This window comes from Gambusia affinis, linkage group LG02 (genome assembly GCF_019740435.1).
Source record: "Gambusia affinis linkage group LG02, SWU_Gaff_1.0, whole genome shotgun sequence".
In the NCBI taxonomy this organism is placed as follows: Eukaryota; Metazoa; Chordata; class Actinopteri; order Cyprinodontiformes; family Poeciliidae; genus Gambusia; species Gambusia affinis.
In genome coordinates, this window is record NC_057869.1 from 28,240,635 (window position 1) to 28,260,913 (window position 20,279).

General features: G+C 38.8%; 2 protein-coding genes across 4 annotated transcripts in view; one reads left to right on the forward strand and one right to left on the reverse strand.

Annotated features, from left to right (window-relative positions):
* Window positions 1–6,791, reverse strand: part of rhpn2 (rhophilin, Rho GTPase binding protein 2) — a 30,848-nt gene extending 24,057 nt beyond the window's left edge. The window contains exons 1-3 of one of the 2 annotated variants that reach the window (XM_044105958.1): window positions 6,706–6,791; window positions 6,550–6,616; window positions 883–998 (exon numbers count right to left, since the gene is read on the reverse strand). In XM_044105958.1, coding sequence (XP_043961893.1) covers window positions 883–998; window positions 6,550–6,615 — 182 coding nt within the window. In that variant the 5' untranslated portion in view covers window position 6,616; window positions 6,706–6,791. Of the gene's footprint in view, window positions 1–882; window positions 999–6,549 lie in introns of both variants that reach the window. The other variant, XM_044105965.1, reaches the window with a different exon arrangement.
* A 45-nt stretch (window positions 6,792–6,836) lies between these two features.
* The window catches only part of slc7a10a (solute carrier family 7 member 10a), a 32,361-nt gene continuing 18,918 nt past the window's right edge, over window positions 6,837–20,279 (forward strand). Inside the window, exons 1-2 of one of the 2 annotated variants that reach the window (XM_044105979.1) lie at window positions 6,837–6,915; window positions 16,705–17,009. In XM_044105979.1, coding sequence (XP_043961914.1) covers window positions 16,781–17,009 — 229 coding nt within the window. In that variant the 5' untranslated portion in view covers window positions 6,837–6,915; window positions 16,705–16,780. The remainder of the gene's footprint in view (window positions 6,916–16,704; window positions 17,010–20,279) is intronic. The other variant, XM_044105987.1, reaches the window with a different exon arrangement.

Here is a 20,279-nt window from a genome sequence, read left to right on the forward strand (position 1 = left end):
GATGTCTATAAATACAAAAACAAAGGTTTAAAAATATTATCTGGTTTATGTTTTGGGCAGAAAAGGCACAGCGTGTGGAGTTGTTAATGAATTCAATGTCATAATTAAAATGTTAATGAAAAACAAAATCCCTGTATTGTTTATTTAGGTTCACTGGTAATATTAGATCTTCCTCTGGTTCTATGGAAGAAAATCTGTATCATCCCAAAACAGGAAAATTGGTGTAAAATATTAATTTACACTAATTAACATGTGGATGAAAAACCATTTCAAGTTGTGTGTTTTTCAAAACCTCAATCTAAATCAATCTCCAAGCTTTCCTCCATGGAAACCCATGTTGTGTAGCAACGGGAGAACAACATTTAAAAAGAGCAAACAAAACCAGGAGTGTAATTGCAAGGGTTTTTTTTTATTTTGGTAGCCTGATCAACGCAGCAGGTCCATGAGCAAAAATGTTGTGACTCTTTTTTTTCTTCTTCTCTTTAGTGTGAATCACAGTGACTCTTTGTTTTCAGGCTAAATGGAATGCTCCTGTTTCAGAGCTTTATCATCTAATCCCCGCAATGACAGAGGAGTGCAAGAGGTGCAGCCAAGCGCGTCAAAATGGAAAACAAGTTGGAGTTTACTTGAGTTCACTTATGGTACAAAAAATTACATAATTATTGCAATGTTTTCACCTTAGGTGACACATGCAAAAATCAGAGTTTGCATGTGTCGCCGTTGCCGGTGAATTGGGAGTATTTTTATCCTGATTAACGAGCGTTGTGCAATGATCCACACTTTATGCAGACGCAAACAATCCATGTACAGGGGTGTTTGGTTGTGTGTGTGTGTGTGTGTGTGTGTGCGTGTGTGTGTGTGTGTGTGTGAGTTGGACCGTACTTCAGCAGATTCTCAGCTCCGGCCCTCATCCTCATCTGTTTGATGATCTGCTGGTTGAGACTGGCTCGCTGCTTCTGCAGTTTGCTCCGTCCGGTCTGCGCGAGCGGGTTGCAGCCCTGGAGGAGAAGACACGGAAACGAGAATGACAACTCAGCCAAATGCTGCCTTCAAGCAGTTCGGTTCTGTCCGCATGACGATTGCGAGTCCATATATCTTTATTTTGCACCTGTGTGCGGTTTTTCCATCAGGGTGTTAATACTCAGAGTTATGAGCACAGGAACAATAAAATATTTCAGCAAAGTTTCTTTCATTTCTTGAATAGAAGTAGCATCAAGGCACAAAAATCCGCATGGTTTTCCTTCCCTAACATTTAAAAGTATTTCTCTTTAATAAATGATAAGATGATAAAGATAAATGTAAGTTTGCTGACACTAAGACTGTCACTGACAGTACAAAAGTAAGAATAGAAGTAAGAATAAATGTAGTTACAAACTCCAAACATTACTCTATAAAGAGCAGTACAGCAACAATGTGTAGTTTTTAGTAAAATATACATTTGAAAACTTGTCATATTTAATTGGGTGTGCAATTTTGCTTAAGTCAATGAATGATAAATGCAAAACGTTATTAAATACTGTAATATTTTAGCAGCAGCAGTATTTATTTTCGGATTAGAATGTTGTAAATAAAAACTATGATATTGTGGACATAATTCTAAAAACGGATGTTTCTGTCACACTATTAGAATCTCATACTGGCTTTTCCCTATTCTGTATACACAACAGAGGTGTTGGCTCCATTATAATTTGCCTTGCAAAAACAAGTAGAGAAACCAGTTAACCAGTCAAACCTGTTATCACAACAGATTTAAAGAAAGCAATTAGGTTTATTCGTGAACACCAAGTAGAACTGGGAGTCAAAAAAAACAACAACAAAAAAAAGGATCCAAAAGGTTAAAAAAAATTGAAACATCTAGAGATGAGTTCACTGTTTCTGTAAACAACAGGTTCAGTCTTTGACTCAAGCCTGACTCAACATAAAAAGAATTTCAAATTTCCCAGGTGTCCTTTAATTGGAAGTACAAAGATAATTCTTAAAAAGCCACAATGATTTAAATATGTTTTTATTCAGTGAAGTGCCTCTTATGCTGTCAGCTGCCCAAAGGATGTGACATCATTCTGCTGGTACGGATTGTTTCTACTCATTCTTGTTATTGTAAGTGCAGCTCTTGGTGAGGGCTTTTCCTCTGACTGTCCTCTCAAATCCTTTACATTCACGTCCGAGTCATGCTGCGATGACAGAGCCTGTATCGGAGGTTTCTGTGAAGGGAACGAGCAGAACAGCGAGGCGGAAAGGGTCACAAAGCTCCAATGAGGCTAGCACTCGACCAAAGCCCAATGCGCCTATTGAGGTCACAAGATTGGACCAGCGCAAACATTTCAGTGACTTGTAGGTTTAATAAGTAACCAAGTATTCAAATGACTGCCAAGTTTATCAACAGACAGGCGCTGAGCTATTCTGGGAACGGCGACAGGATGACGAGCACGCGACTTGACAGGGTGTGCTCTGATCGTGACACACTGTCATCCTGTCATTACGTCTCAGGTGGGGCATGTAACAGAACTGGGGAGTGGCTTGAGGCGGATGGTTGCCATAGCAGTACGTTTCTGTCGTTTGTATGTAGCAAAATAAAACGTCACTCATCATCCGTCATCAAAGTTAGCAGGTAATCACTAAGCAGGCTGTAGGATGTTGGAACTTTATCTGCCAAGATTCAAACTACCCACTTTGGGGGTTTTTTCAATTTCAAAAGCAACAGCTGTAATAATGGTTTTGATAAAGGTTCTATTGAATTTGTGTTTTTTACTACAAGAAGTTTAAGGTTAGGTAGCCAACCTGCAGTTGTTGGTCTCCTAACAGACATGGTATCCATATTTTGCTAACTCCAATCAAAAAATAGCACCGTAGGGTGATTTCACACCTGATAGTCCAGTGCACTCAGTTGCAATGGGGACCAAATGCAATATTTGCAATATTTGTTATATTTTCAGCTGCTGTGGTTCATTTTCACACTATTTTGTCAAACAATCCAAACAACAATCCTGTGGTGGCAGTGCACCAAGAACTACGGAAGAAAACGACACGAAAGCCTCAGAAGAAGACATGAACGCAACATCCTTTTTCTCAAAATGAAACAAAAATGAGGCAACGTCAGATTTTAGAGGTTGAAGGATTTCTGCAAGCCATTTCTTCTGCTAGCACTAAACTCTTGCGAGTTTCGTTTGGTTGTATTTACCCAGAATGCCCAGCACTATAGTCTGCTTCCTGCTACTGAAGCGTTCGGTCTCCGATCCGCTTGCCATTCACATATGCGCTACAGGTCCCTTCAACCAAACAGAAAGCTAGATTTTTAAGCAGACCAGAGTTTGCTTTTTTAGTCTGCAACAGAGTTTGATTGCGCATTCACACCTCGCCAAATGAACCAGACTTTCCAGGCAATCAAACTAAGGTTTGATTGAAGCAGAGTAAACTGGGTTGGGGTGAACATACCCCTAGTGAGGGTTTGATAGGATAAAGACTTGGCAACCAGCACCCACCCACATGCCTACTTGAACATCAGGGACATAAATCACTTTTTGCCATGTCTGCCTCCATCTTTATTATCCCCTTTAGTCCAACTAATTTCCTCGACCTGCTGGGCCGCCTGAACAGTGCAGCCTTTCTCCGTCACTGTGCTATGCACTTAATTAGAGCAAAACACAAAGGGCCGCCCAGTCCAGCATCATATCCATCACACAGAAAATTCACTTGCTGTTGTATAACCGAGATTTCATAAAGAACATGTGAGGCAATGTATAATGAGATAGCTGGTTTGCACAAGTGGTGATTAACAGTGGCGATCTGCCAAGGGGGGGCTTCAGGCATGACCCAGTTTTGAGCTGGAACAATCTGTTTCTTTTCGGTATAGATTACGTGTGCTTGGTATTTTCATTGTCGCTTATGGTACATGTAGTGAAAACTAAAATCATAGCACTTGCTAGTTTCATCTGCAAGTTAAAAAGCTCGAATCTTAATTTGGAGTAAACTACTGTACAAATCCATTGTTGATTATTGCTACCTGCCCCCCTCCCCCCTGCACCTCCCATTAGGTTGTCTCCACCGTGACCAACGCTTGGAGGGAGCAAATGTTTCTCCCAGAAAGGGGAGCTTGCCTGGTTCGAGAACCAAGGCACATGTTGTCAATTTGTGTCTGTGGTCTGGCTGAAGGAGAGCCCCAGGCCAGATGCTACGTCAATGCTCTCTCTGGCCAAGGAGGACGAGATGAAGAGCAGAAACATGCCGATTCGAGGGTTTTGTGCTGCCATCTTTCCATCCTGCACACATCCAGTCGGCCGTCAGCCAGCTGGAAGCCAAACTACGGACGGCCCCGAACCGCGACAGCTCCCTGGAGTATCGGTCAGACCCGATGAGGTCTTGTTAATCACTGTAACTTATTTTCACCAAGTAGAGAAAAAAATAAAATAAAATAAAATGCTCACCAAGTTCCACGGGGGCAGAAATTTGACTGAGAAGTTTCCTAGTTGTAAATCTCTTTCAGAAGGCCAAATGAAAACATGTGGATGTAATTGTGGTTGACATGAATCTGCAAACTCTTTAATACTCAATGAAAGTGAAAAGCAAAGAGTGAGGATCATAATGAAAGTAGAGCTCAGGCTCCACATTTTAAAAGGCATTAGAACGTTTGGTCGTGTCCTGTGGCTGTACTAGCCCCCCGACTCCCACTGACCTTTTTATAGACACAGGAAGTCTCAAACCAGACAGCGTTCAAAAGTGGGATTCGGACGGATTTAAAGACACAAAGGCTGCGCTCAGATGCCCATCTACACAAACTTGCCCTGTGAAAACACTCAGGAACATGTGGAGTGCTCAAAGGCCGACCAAACTCTGTGAAAACACATTAGATAATAACCCAGCTTGCCAACTGTCTCTCCTATGACCTCAGACTACACAAAACCCAAACCTCCAGAAAATGCTACTATAGCCGGTACTGTAGCTGGGCAATTTACCAACTTCAACGTCAAAACACCAGAAGATGAAAGTGCTGTCTTTTGTAGCAGTTGAGGTAACCAATTATTACTATGTTATTCAGATAATGACGTTATAGAAAGCACCTCCAACATGTTCAGCTGTTGATTACAATCAATTAAAAGGTAAATACTTTGATAAAATTCCTTAGAAACACAACAATTAGTCAAACTGCAGGACAAGAACGTAAAGAACATCTTGATGAAACAGAAATTATGTGGACAGGAGTCCAGAAGGGAGCTTTTAGACCTGTTGCATGTTTGACGGAAAGCTGATAACCGATAATAACTATGGCCATCCAGTTTCTCAAGACAAAGCTATTCCCAGAAGAGAACACACACACACACACACACCCACACATGCATGCGCAGGCCAACACCTGAACCTGACAGCCCAGTGGTTTCTACTGCTGTTGGTGACACTTCAGGATTGGAAAAGTCTAGAACCAGTAGTTATCCATTCAAATCAACGTCTTTTGTAGCCGGTTTGTCATCTCCCACACATTATCATTAACCTTGTTGGTGCATTATTATTTTTTTTTTTTACATGAGAAATATTCATCGACAGTAAAGTAAATACAGTATTTACTTCACTGTACAAGATTTTCACAAAATGCTATACTTTTTTTTTTAAGTTATTAAACAAACAAACAAAAAAAACTGAAGTTTTTTCTTGCTTGTTTTTGGGTTGATGACATCACAAGAAATGGCACCCATCAGTAAATACTATGGTGGGAAAAGCAGCTTTTGAGAAATTTCAACATAGATTTTCAAGTAGATATTTCTGATTAGCATTAGTTTAAATTTTATGAGTCTGAAATGGGGTTTGGCTCACGCAACCTCCAACGTTTTGAGTACCCTGCTCCGAATAACAAAACTGAAGGGAGATAATGACAATTTTCATAACTATAACGGGTAAAAATCTGTTTAAGTTCCTGTTTGAATTTTTGTTTCATCTATGTGGCATTTGTGTGCATTTACTCCTGGTAAGTTTTCCTAGGACCTTTGAAAATGACACCTATCCATTCTAGCCTGACCTGGTATTTAATTTCATGCAGAGCTCTCTAAATAACTAGAACATTTTGCTGAAGTCATACAAAATTTAGGGAGAAACATTTAAAGGGGGAAATTAATTAAGAACATGTGGAAAGAGGGGGAAACAACCAGCTTGGTTGGGCTGTGCCTTATGTGCCTCACCAGAGGCACTTTAGCTGTGGGGGGTGGATTTTATCTTGATTGAATACTAATTTCCATTAAAATTTCACAACGGATTGAAAAAAGTGATCACAGTGTATCATTTAAAAGGTGACAAGCAATGTCGAAAGTGAGGTTGGTTGATTTTAGAGAACTGAATGGATGGTAGCTTTAAAACGCGTCCAAACTGTGGGGAACGCGTCAAAAGACAAGCTAGTCTTTAAACTCCCTGACATTTTTTTATATAATGGAAAGCAAGCACCTCACTTAAAAACCTGAAGCCAAAATGGACGAGTTTAAGGAAACAAAGTCCGCAGCTGAGATGGTTTTACTCCAAATATATACATGTAGAAATAAAATTGTGCGTTTGTTGAAAAACTAAACTCACCTTTCTGAAATGTTTTCCGTCTCCTCCGCTGTCTTCAATGCCGTTCGGTAAAAGTGTGTCCGTCATTCTGAGGTCAAGGTTACAAACGAAACAAAACAAAAATAAAAGCTAAAAATAAATAGCAATAAAGGCGAGCTGAATAAGAAAGCAACGCACTGCTGTACAACAGGTGAGTTTCGTCCTCGCTCCAAACAGTGTTCCTGTTGCTCTGTCCTCACTCCACCCAGCAGAGCAGTTTTCCAGCAAGAGTAGCAGACTCCGCCCAAAATACTGAAGCGAGATAAGAAACTGGAGGATAAAAGAGGAATAGGTCACCGGAAGTCACCTGTTTCCTTCAGAAGACGTACATCACATTACAGTAACACGGTAAGAGAAAACACCGCAAAACTAGCATTAATCCACAGACGGTGTTACATTTATTTGGCTTGAGCAATATAATAGAATAGCAGACAAAACTTTTAATGTAATGGTTTAATTTTCAAATAAAAAAAATCATATTACGAACAGATAACATTAAAACTCTGTTTACATCATGTCCACTTTCCTAGAAACCCTGTTAAACTCTTGTTTTTCCAATTACCTACGAATTAATTCAACAATATCGTGAATGAATTAGCGTCCAGTTGTGTTACTCTGTTTTGCAGCTTTTAGAACCCCGTAGATTAGCTAAACCTGATTGAAATCGTTCCACCTGTGACGACTTTTCCTTCTCTCTCAGAATGCTGTCTTTAAATTAAATGTTGTAAATCACAAATTGTTTAGAGTTGTAGATGGTGATGGCTGTGATCAGCTCTTGTAGAGGTCTGTGTTACAGCATCTTTGACAAAACCTCTGACTGGAGACACAGAGTTGAATAAAAGTTTTATAAAGAGGATACTTAGGGTTGCCCAGAATTTTCTTGATTTTTTGACAAGTAGACCTACTTAATCTAAGGATTATGAGTTTTTTTTTTCCTCCTCTTCCATTCACCTTTACAATCGACATGTAATTTGATACACCTCTCCTTTGTAAAAAAAAAAACAAACAAAAAAAAAAACAGAAAAAAACACTTAAATTCGACCCCTTGTCCAGTAAAACTTAAATTTTTGTCATTGAAGCTGGTTGCTAGTAGCTTCAATGACAGAAGCTGCTAGCTCCATTAAAGTCTTCATTAGAGTCAAATTTTTCTATTTCAGTGAATCTATCTATTCTGTAGTTTTGAAACGGTTCTGTTTGTGAAAACAAAACCACATGTTGTATGATGGATGTCTGGCTTTGTTCTTGACAATTAATTTGGTGACAGTTGGACTGGATCCATGACTGTCCTTAAAGATGTTTAAGCAGCATTCCCTTTTCATGACGTTCTGGAAACTAGAATAGCCTTTGTGCTTTGCGTCTTTCCGGTTTTACCGGGTGAAAGGCATGTTGCTGTTCTGCTCGTGAAGGTGGTAGCTATTAATGTCATGGGAGGATTATTGTCAACAACGGAGTTGAAGCTAGGGCAACAGGGTGTTGCTGGGGCTGTAAACTAGGCTAAAACAGGTTTTGTCTGAGTACTTTCTCCACGTGTAAGATCCGTGGGATTTAAATAAAAAACTGTAACATCTATAAAGTAATAAAAAGTTAATTGAAACTCATTAGTGGTTGGGCAGAGGATGTATTATTTAACTTTAATCTATGAAGGAACTGGAAGGATAATTTAATAACTCAGATTTTCTTTCCTGTTTGCTGTTTTGATGTTTGAGGTGAAATTTGTTCCCAGTTGGTTTAATATCCAGTGAGTGTAAAGGTGATTGATATGCAGTTTATATCATCATCTTTATATTTACCAAAAAAATGAGACTTGTTCTATTTATGTAACATATTTATTTAGTCTAGAACTGAATATGACGCAGCATTGTGCTAATATGCCAATCTTTTGTAATGCTCAAATTTGGCCACTAGATGGAGATAGAAGACTAGATTTCATTTCATTTTACTCACCTATTTATACGGCCGTTCTCATTCAAAATGTTTATTAGTCCATTGTTCCAAAGTCACTGAAGATTTTACACTGCTTTGATATATTTACTGTCTACAAGTAGCATTTGTACTGAAAAATAAAGCTTTGTAGTACCAAGACTCACCATTACACTGCTCCATGATTCAGAATGCTTGATGACTTAAAGGAGGACTCAAAATAGTTGTTTTTCGGTTTTGACTTCTTAAGCAAATAAGTAGTGAAGTGGAAAAACTTTTACCTTTGAAACTCCTGACATAAAGAGGTGTAAAAGTTTTAAATTTCAAAGTTTCTGTTGGAATTGTAAATGTTGACAGATGGCATGGTTTCATTAATTGCAAATTTATTGACGGAATCTGACTTGATGTTGTGTTTTTGTTGTTGATTCTATGTTGCATTGTGTTTTTGTGTTTGATTTGATGTAAAGCCCTTTGAAATGCCTTGCTGCTGAAATGTGCTATACAAATAAAATTTGATTGATTGATTGATTGATTAAGACACACTGCAAAAACCAAATGTAACCAAATACCTGAACTTCTTACACCAACAATAAAATTAGCTCTCACAAGTCATAAGTATAAAAGGAAATGTGTTCCAGTTGTCACTACCTGACCTGTCTCTTGGCAGACTTGCTGCATGAATTGTTATTTCATGAAAGACGTAAGGGTTGCCAATGTCTTAGTTAGATGGAATAGTATTGTTAATCAACAATTTGGAGAATGAAGTTTGTGTTCACAAGTACATAGATACTATCATATGAACGCTATCATGTTTTGAAAGGGCAGATGACCCAAAATGAGGGTGTTTCTTCTAGCACCTGTGATTTAGGGCTCAGTGGGCTGGCCGAAGTGTAATCACAGTAATCCATCGGGTGTTGAAGAGATGCAGCCATGTTTTTAGCACAGTATATTGGACAGGCAAAGCCCTACATTTAACCAACCCCCACTCTCGCCTCCCTTCACAAACTCCTTGACTCTTAGTACCTTAATTTCAAAGACGTCTGTTCAAAACACACATTTGTTACCCCATATGGAGGTGCAGTGAACTAGGGTGGCTTGGCCTTCACACTCATTTCCTTTCTCCTCACAACGTAGCACAAAGCGGATTGTGGGCAAACTGCTTCCCGTCTGTTTTTGTAAAGGCAGAGGGGGCACAGCGACGAACAACGGCCACTGACGTTCAACCCCTGGTCCAGCAGGAAGTGCTGTGGGGTTGCTATGCAGCTCTGCTCCCGAACCACAAGAACTCTGGGTTGCCTGTTAACAAACGATGCGTGATGTGGGTAGTATGGCAGACTATTCGACCAGGCACTCCAGAAGCTCTAGAGTAAGAATAGATCAAGGGTGGGATGAACGCGAGATTGAGACAGAGTGATAGTTTGTTCCTGGCAGAAAAGTGTTGTTAGGTTCATGGCCTTTTCCTTCCTCTCTTGTTCTTGATTTCCTTGTCCTTACTTTTTGTTTTTCTTAACAACTCCTTCCCTCTTGTCCTTCTCGCTCACTTTTTATCTCTAGGATCTCACCATCGTTCTTCGTTTTTTATTCTAAGTAAAGGGTTTCATTCAATGAACATTAGCAAGGCATGTTTGTCATAGTTGGCGAGTTCTTTAGTAGTGGATTCTGACAGACAAGCACTTCTTAACAGAGACTTACAGACCACCTTCTCTGTTCTTCATGCTCTTCCATCTTTAGAAGTTGTTGGATCAAATCTCTTTAGATTTTCCCACCATTCCTCCTGTTTCACACTACCCCCTCTGCATAGCCCTTACTCCATCCATGGACATTCTCCCTGCTCTTCGTGTTTCCTCCTCCTTTATCCTCAAACTACTCAACCTGACCTGTCTTTCCTGACGTATTCATTTTTATTCCTCTCTATGTTGGCCACTGTCAATGAAAATCTTGACGCTCTTAAGTCTGCCATTTTGTTATCGCCACTGACTCCAAAATATACCTCCAGGAAAGTCTGACTGCCATCCCCTAAGCCTTTTTTCTCACTCTTGCAGATATCTTCCTGTTCCAGAGCACTCCTTATACTCTTCTCCATCAACTCCACCTTGTCAGTACTTTCTTCTTCTCCTGCCTTTATACCTCTCAATGGTTTGGACTGTTGAATTAAGCTTCTCCTCTTTCGAAAACTATACTCTACGAGTCATTTTACGACTCAGTTTTTTTGTTGAAGCAGAAACACTGTCTTGCTACAACATTCCAGTCTGAATATAATCTGGAACTCAACAGGGCTATTGATGACTGATTCTATAAATCACAATTTGAGACACTGCTTTTGAGATAGATGTTTTCCTCTTCACTACTCTCTTGCTTCTTTTCCCTTCCATATATCCTGTGATCTATCATCTTCAACATCTATGTACAACTGCATCACTTCTGCCACCACAGTGTTTCTGCTATTTTCCTGCTTCATCGCCTCCTCTTCCTCATCCTATCCTGCAATCACACTGAAGTTAGTGTTTCAGCTTGCCTTCCTGTTGCCAACAAAGCATCTCCTCTCTTTGTTGGGGCCTCACGTTGGAGAGGGAGGCTGGCCTCCAAGTTCATTGTGCATTCGTTGGCGTTTGCCTGCCACAACTTAACGACTCAACTCCCTAAACTAGCGTATGTGTGTATGTGGGTGTGTGAGAAAAATAAGTGCGGCTCCGAAAGAGACGGAGATTCTTTAAAAACTGCAACATATAGAAAATGTTCCTTCATTATCATCAGATCTGCAGAAGCATTAGCTCCTACATCGCAGAAATCTAAAAAATTCCACATTTTCCAAAAGTTTCCAATCTCTGAAGTCTATCTCTTTGAATTCAAAATATTCCTCAAATAAAAGTTAAAAGTGCAGTAAAACTACTCCTATAAGATTTTTTCTTCAAAAAGTTGCTCAAGCAAATGTAGTTTAGACGTCACATTACAATAAATTAAAACAAATGCTTTCCATAATCCATAAGAAACACAATGGCAATATAAAAAAAAGCACAGATACTATATTAATCTTTTAAAAACATAACATACTTAACAGCCTGTCATCTTCATCCAGCAGCATTATTTAACTTCCTCGGCTTGTTCTGTTTTGTTGGCTCGCTGCCATGACTCTCACACACACTGGGATCTTAACTCTCATGTTGCATTTAAGGGCGACTTGGAAAAAACACGTTACGACATGTGAGCAATGGACTAACCGGTTGTAACAGCTGAAAAAAAAATGTTAACAGAAGTCACAGATACAGGAAGTGTGGGAACCCCGTTACATCAAAATAGGAGTAAACAGAAAGCCTTTCGGAGGTGAAAAAAATAAAACCCAAATAAATTAAACAGTCAGGTTAATCTTTGCTGTGAGAGTGTAGCACCACACACACTGTACAAGGGCTCATGTCAACCATCTATTTTATTGAACCAGCTCTTACTGTAAGTCTTTCGTCACATGTCTACCGCATCAAAAGGCTAACGGTTTTGGCCATTCGTCATTGCAAACTTGCTATTTTGAAAGAAAACCTCAGATTCTCGATCTGATTTAGGTCTGGATTGTGTCTGAGCCCCTCTAAGGCATGACTGTGCTTTGAGCCGGCCCATTCCACTGCAGCTCAGACAATATCTTAAAGGTCATAATCATCCTTGTGGAATATAAACCTCTACTTGAATCACAAGTCTTCTGCAGCCTCTTAATGTTTAATCTCCAAACCTTTCCCCATCAACTCTAAACAACCTCTATGTCTCTTTCTGAAGAAGAGCATCCCACAGCATGATTCCATCACCACCATGTTTCTTGCCACACAGGTAAAGAGGTTACATTTTGCTGTCATCTCAGAGCCATGTCTCCTTTGTTGCTTGAGGTCTAGTTTTATATAAGTTTCTCTTTTCTCTTCTGTTAAGGCCACGTTTGTTGTTGTGTTGACATTTTCTCTGCAGATTGTCCAGACGTCCCCACGGTGCTTATGGTTGCTTCCCTGATTAATGCTTTCCTTGTCCACCCTGTCTGTTTAGGTGGATAGGCTGGTTTTTGTGCCGTACTTTTACCGCTGCCCGATGATTAATTGAACGGTGCTCAGTGCAAACATTAGATGCTGTTTATTTAGAATAAAAGCTGTGCTGCTAATGGTTTGGTAGATTGGGTTGTCTGATATTTGGCATACCGTAGTAGCTTGGGGATCTGTTCAGAGAGATCTCCTGGATCAGAAGCCCCGATAAATATTCCCCATTGTGGCCGTATTGAGCTGTTGTCACGCTTTCTGTGTTCAGCTAATTGTAAACAAGACTTGTCAGTGCATTAGTGTAGGTAAAGAGGTAAAATATGAGGTGTTCCCTGTGGCAACTTGACATGTAGCCACAGGAGAGATTTACTCCTGGTCACTTGACAGAAGGCGGCTCTCTTAGAGTGCCTCTCTTGTTTTCTAATTGAGGATGCTTTCAATCTGTCACTTCACTGGCTACTGGCCAGCAGAGACGTTTCAAGTAGAATGGATCTTACTTAACATTTTTGTTTGCATTTTGAATTAGACATAATTAAGGGGGGGTGGGGGGGCGACAGCTTTAACTGCATAACTACTCTGTTTAGCAAGACACAAAAGGCTTAATTCCCCCAGGCCATTTCTCACATACCTTAAAAAAGCAGATTGTTGCGCCAATAATCCATGCCATAAGCCTCTGTTGTATTTGTTGGATTTATTTGAAATGATCAACGTTGAATTTAGACTGATTTTCCTTTTTCCTCTCACGTCTTCTGTATTTTCAGAAGGTAAAATGAACTCTGATACTAAATACATTGGCAAATTTTAAAAATGGAATATTATTTTAGTCATCAATATGATACATAGAATTAAAACATTTTATTTATTTATTGGAGAATCAAAAAATAGCAACCATAAATAATTTGCTCCACTAAATAGAAGCCAATCGTTTATCAGAATTACAGTTTTTTTGGTTCATTGAAACGAAACTGAGATGAAAGTGTGATAATATCACAGCTCTAACCTGATCAGGTCTGTATATAGTTAATGTTCTACATTTCTGCTGCGACTTCTTCCAGTGCCCTGGTTCAAACTTCAAAACTAGGTTGAGCCAGTTATTTTCTTCCTCACAACTGACCTAAATACCTAAATATTTCAGTGGAAAACTGAGAAAAATACAGCCACTAAGCAGCTGTGTGAAAACCAACGTTATTGCTTTTTCAAGAAGCCTATTTTTTTTATTTTTTTTATTTGTTTGTTAGCAATTTTTGTCACACAAGTACAGATAATATTTCCTGTGGATGACAAATATGCTTCAGCTAGTCAGTTGCATTAAAGTCAAGATATGTTGCATCCTGGATTTCTCCTCATAATGAATGAAGAGGAACATCTTCTTCTTGCTGTAGGTTTAAATGTCCCACCACAGCTGCTTCCACAGGATTAGTGCTCTACATACTTGACCTGTTTTCCTGGCTACACCATTGACCTTTGGGGGATAATTCCAATGGTGCTTAAAGATTTTCTGTAGCGCATAAAAGTTGTACGTTTTTTAATATTTTGTAGGCAGAGTCAAAGTAAATTTAAAAAATCTTCTTTTTTTAATTTTATTTATTAAGGGTAAATATGTATCCAAACCAATCTGGTTCTGAGTGAAAACATAATTCCCCCTTGAGCCTAATAACTGGTTGTACCACCCTTAGCAATAAGAACTGATATTAAGTGTTTGTGGCAACAGTGGCCCAAAAGGTGGCTATGCAGTGCATGCAACGCATAGGGGCGCTGCACTAGAGGGGGCGCAAAAACGATGTAGGATTTTTTTTTTTTTTTTCTAGTCAGCATTTTATGTACTTCACAGATGTTTGTGCATGAAATGATCAATAACAGAGGAATAGCACTGATTAGGCGCCCCTCCCCTCCTACCAGTCGCTCTCCCCTCCCATACAAATAGTTTGGGCAGCGGCCCTACAGAGAACGCGCTGCGGCGCGGTTTTTTTTTTTTCTTTTAAATTTGTCGTAATGCCTCGACAACAAGGAGCTAAAGATGGGGCGCAGAAAAAACTCCGGGGCACAAAACAGAAAACGGAAGAGGGGGAAGGATAAAAATGTTGGAGAGACGAAGAAAAGCTTTTCAAAGTGGTTGAAAGACAGAAGGTAAGTAATGTCAGTGTATCAAGAAGAGAGTTGTAAATATTCAGGTTAGCTTAAGCTAGCCTAAAATGACAGGTGGTTGTTGTCTCCGCTCCGTATTGAACCAATACGGGACGCGATTTATTCCGTATTGCTATAAATGTCTGATAGACACACCTATCACACACCCCTCAACAATAAGTGTAATAATAATGACCAAAACAAAACACGGGAAATATTAGGGTCAGCTAAATTGTCGTTGCGGGACCTAAATAGGACCCCACGAACTGACGCTGTTGTCATGGTGACCTAGAGACGGACACTACGCAGCCGCAGTGAGCTGCCATCAATCAGTGTCTTTAAAATGTCCACTCGATACTACACCGTTCTTAAAGTAAAACCTCTGGCAAAAATACAGACGGTTGTGGGAAGACACAGGCTAAACAATCACAGTAACGTTTAACAGGGGCATTAAAATAAATGTGTCGGTGATATTCAGTTGCACCCAGTGGGTTTGATATCAGACAGAATGGATCAGGAGAGGAACCGCAGAGCCGTCAGAACCTGAAGAACCAAACATCAGTCTCTTCATCCCTCAGTCATTTCCTGAGACCAAAAAATAATATAGATGGCAATTTAAAAGAACAAATTATACAAATAGATTAATAGTAAATAAATATTGTGAAGAGAACATTAAAAACGTTTGTTAGGATTGTGTAGAAAAATTGTTATCTTTTATAAATAGTGTTTTGTGGTCAATATTATTTCACCATTTTATTAATGTGGGTTGCCAGCTTGGATACGGCTTCCTATCAAGGTATAAGAATGATAGAAAATATGCCAACAAAAGCCTCAGACCTGCAGCTCATAGGAGGTTCTAGACACAGGCTAACAGGCTCTTTGACTCACTTGTGCAATTTTATGTCCTGGGGGGGCGGGGCGCCGGTGAGATGTTCACATCCACCTCAAAAATATGTAGTTGCGCCCCTGACTGGCAATAAGTCTTTAACATCACTGTAAAAATCGTAACCCACTCTTTTTTGCAGAATTGTTTTAAATCAGGCACATTGTTGGATTTCTAAGCATTACAGACTGTTTAAGATCATTTCAAGGTGTTTCCATGAAATTCAAGGACACACTTTGTATGTCCTTGAAAACTTTTGTTTATTTTAGCAGTTCGAATGTTAACTAGCTGGTGGGCTGGCTCGATAACTTTTTTTTTCCTTTTCACAAATGAAGTTATTGTAAAACTGCTTTTTGTTTGGTGGCAGAGTTACAGCGCCACCGATTGGCATGGCATACTAACTACAACGTTTTCAGTGGAATCCTGCAGCCTGTTGTGTGGACCCACATTTTGTCTAAATTGCTTACAGAAATTTACCATGTTTGTCTACCTGTTGTAGTTGCAAAGTGACAAAATGCAGAGCATTTTAAGGGTTGCAAATGCTTTTTTGAAGCACATAATATTATTTGTCTCTAATTTGTAATGTGCTCGTCAGTGTTTTGGTTCAGAGTTGTTATTTGAAGTTTCTTATAATGACTGTATCAAAAGTGTGATTCCAAGTGACCATTAGGCAGACCTTTGTATCAAAACATTTACACTGTACTGCTCAAATCTTCAGTCATCTTGAAACCTGATGTTTTTCTTTCACATCTCTAAAACCACAAGCAAACAGCTTCAAAGTCTACTCTGAAAATAGAAAATAGTCGGTCCAACTTAAACAAACAGCTTCATTTGGTAACAATTAATTTAAGTTTAGTTATTTATTATAGTTCCTTTAACATGACTACATAATATCTTAACATGCAATCACTTGCAACTAGTTGAAAGACTTTGTTGAAGTTGAACAAGTAAAACTCTGTTTTTTAGTGTGTTAGAACATATTTTTAATCAAATAATAAAATCCTCATACATTTCATTTGGACGCTTTTGTTGGAAAGGGATGTGTAAATCATTCTAGAGCCAAAAAGAAAAAAAACTATTTTGCAGGTTTGCCTTTTTTTCTTGTGTGTGTGTTTATACTCATCAATATAATATAGACATAGCCTGGCAAACTTTAAACTTTAAAATTATATATGTAAACATCCCTTGTCCTTTTTGTTCTAGGCCAAAATGATCCATCCCTGAATTTCGACACACCTCTCGCATTACCTACCTGAGTCAAAGTTTGGCATTGTCACGCATGCGCACTTCCTCCTCCCCGTCATCTGCACGATATTATAAGTGCGCCCAGCAGCGTGAAACGTGGTTCAGTCTACAGTATCTGAACCGGACCGTGGGGGAAGAGGAAGACAGAGAGGGAGAGATGGATGACAAAAAGAAAAGGAAGAAGGATGAAAACGCCAAAAGTGATGACAAAGTCACGCTGAAGAAGGAAATCGGACTCCTAAGCGCCTGCGCTATTATCATCGGTAAGTGCGCGCGACAACTGTGAAAGATGAGCTGACAGGTTGTGGACGGGATTCAGCTCGGAGGGGGAAGTACACGGAGAAACGTGTTTGAGGAGCCGGCTCACTGTTGTGACACGGCATCCCGAACACTCAGCCGTCCAAAAGTTACACATAGCGGGATATTCCGGCACAAATTCATCTAATTTCCTCAAACATGGACGCAAAACCGAGTAAAAAAATAATCTAACTGAAAAGTCGTTTGAGCGCGCGGACGCTTCAAGAGGCGTTTTTTTTCGGCTCGCGTAGAAACTGTTGCATCAGTCGTATGGGTCTGAATATGAGGATGCTTACGTGGCTGGGTACTGTGGTGAAGTTGGGAGGCCCGGTTCTGTGGGACAGCTGAGCAGTGAGGCACTCAAGCAGTCCGCTCTGGAATATGCAAATCAGCCACTCTTAAAAACGATTTAAAATGTATAGTAAGCGGCCCACGGAACACAGTCGTGCTTTGAAACACACAGATTACTCTGTTGTTTAATGTCCCAAGCTCCACGGAGCTGCTGGTTATAAGTCTGGGGTCAGAGGGAGGACACACATGTCTTAATGTAATTACATAAATACCACTTTTCAGTACATTCCTTGCCTTTCTTAGAGCATTTTTCAGTTCTAAATGCTATCACTTCTGCTTCATTTGGGACAGAGATGCACCAACTGGCTGACCAGGTAGTAAAACATTAAATTTTTTAAAAAGAATTGTCTAATGCATTCATCAAAACAAATAAGTATTGCTGTTTTTTAGTGTATAAATGCATCAGCATACACTTTAATGCAGTGGTCACACTGATTTTGTGCTGCCCACAACTCCAATTCAAGAAAATACAAATCTGCCAGCCTGCTGCACAGGTAGAGATGATGCAGATAAAAAAATATTTTAAATTTTTAGTCAGGGCAAAAGTATTACAAACAAATAAAAATTTTGCAATAGGAAATTCTGGCTACAATACAACGTGATGACTACATCCATCAGCAGGTTTTGATTCTTTTAATGAATTTATTCAGCTTGGCTACATACTTTTCAATAAAAGTGGTCTAAATCTTGTTTTTATTGCCCAGAACTAAAAACAAAAAAAGATTTTTTTTGAGTCGAGAAATAAAAAAATTTACAAAGTGGATCCCTCTCTTTTAACGAGGCAAATCTGCAAAACTCATTGGACATTTTTTTTAGCTCTAGAATGATTTACACATCCCTTTCCAACACAAAAAATTTTGACTTTTCACTTATTTAATTAAAGTATTGCAATTGAGTATATACTTTCATAGTAATAATTTCACATAAATACAAAGATGTATGCAAGGTTTCAAGTAGAATAGCCTTTTGTTGACTTCTGACATGACTCTTATACACACCGGTATCTTAACGCTCATGTTATGTTTAAAGGCGGCTTGGAAAAAGCACACAACGATATGAGAACAATGAACTAAATGGTTGTAACAACTGAAAACAACGTAAACTGATACAGGAAGTGCGGGAACCCCGTCAGACCGAGACAGGAGTAAATTGACAGCTAGCCACTCAGAGGTGTAAAAAATAAAACCCAAATAAAATAAACAGCTTTCAGTCCAAGTACTGCTGGGCTGCCTATATGTAAAAAATCTCAGTGTTTTGTTTCTATAACAAAACTTTTTTTTGTCCTTTTTTTTCCCATTTTACTTTTGATTTATTTATTTTTTTGTTAATTTTCTCTTGACAATTTTGGCCCATGTGACAATAAGCTTGGCTTAATCGATTTTCAAAGTAATCGTCAATTAATTTAGTAATTGATTAATCGTTAATTGGAGTATACAGACTAAAAAAAAAGGCAATTTGCTGAAAGAACATATTCTCAGAGCAGTAAATAAGCCAAAACTGTTAAAAATATATACATTTTTAATTTAAGATCTGTAAAAAAAAGCTCAAAGTGTCATATTTTGATGTTATGTATTATTTTTTAGCTGCAGATGTATCCTTTGCTACAAATGAAGGGAATGTGGTGTTGATGCATTTTAGGAAATAAAATATTTTATTATTTTTCTTGTGTTAAAAATAAATGTAATTTGTGTTTCTAATATTGTAAAAAAAAAATAAAACTCTGTAAAGATGTGATTAATTGTCAAAATATTTAGAATAACTAATTTACTAAAATAATCATTAGTTGCTTCTTTATAAACATGTATTCAAATCGGATTTTCAAGCTGTTGTTGAGGAAAGAGAATTTCTTCCTCTGTGTTTTTGACTCTCCACCGTCGTGTCAGAAACCTCAATTTTACTTGCCAACAATCAACGTCGTGGAAGTTGATTTTTATTTTGTTTTGTGGAATTAGATTTTTTTGTTTTGATTTCTCAGAGGCATGAAGAGTTGTGAACAAAAAGAATACTTATTTAGTTGTGATGCAGTCTTTTAAAGATGAGAGATGCATTGCTCAGGATTTTAGTGGCCCGTGGATCTCTGGGTTGATTGGCTTGCTCTGTAGCCTATGTCAGAACCGATCCTGTTGATGAATACAATCTAAAGTTTGTACTTTTTTTACTTGGTATAAAAACCCTTCATCAGTGAATGTAAAGATCAGAATGGTTATGTTTGGTCTGAATTGTAATCTTAGTGGAGTAAAGTGAATGTTCTCTTTAAAAACACTGCAGAGTGGGTGAACATGAGCTGCTTGAGTCATTTTACTACCCACCACCATCAGCCTACTCATGAACTGACTGCATTATTCTTGAAATGTGTTGTACTGACTTGCTCTGCTTGTAGCGACTAGTAAGACTGCTGTTTGACAAAACCACCCAATAAAAATGTAAATTGTGCCTGAAACGGGAATTAAAAGCAATATATAAAATCCTTCAGTTCTTATTTTCTTTTGGCGGCGTAGGAATGTAAACCAGAAGCCTACTCTGCTGTTTCTCGTTTTGCAGTGCAAATCTTCTCTGCCCTCACATTTGAGGGCTCCTCCTCCATCAAGTGAGGAGACAATGACAAATGCACATCCTGGTCCTCCTTAGTTGTGAGATAGCGAATGGTGAAACATGCGTTTTGCTTTTTTTAACATCAACATGTGAAAAACTCAGTCCTTTCTGCACTGCTTAACGTCAGTAGTGCTAATCTGTTTATTTTTTGGGTTGACTGATTAATAATTGGATAGCTAAAGGTACTTAATTGGAGAAATTTTACAGAATTTGAACCAGGTGAAGCTACAAGAGTTCTGGTTAGAACATATTTACAGTCAAAGAAGATTTTGTTTTAATCTTAAATTCAAAAT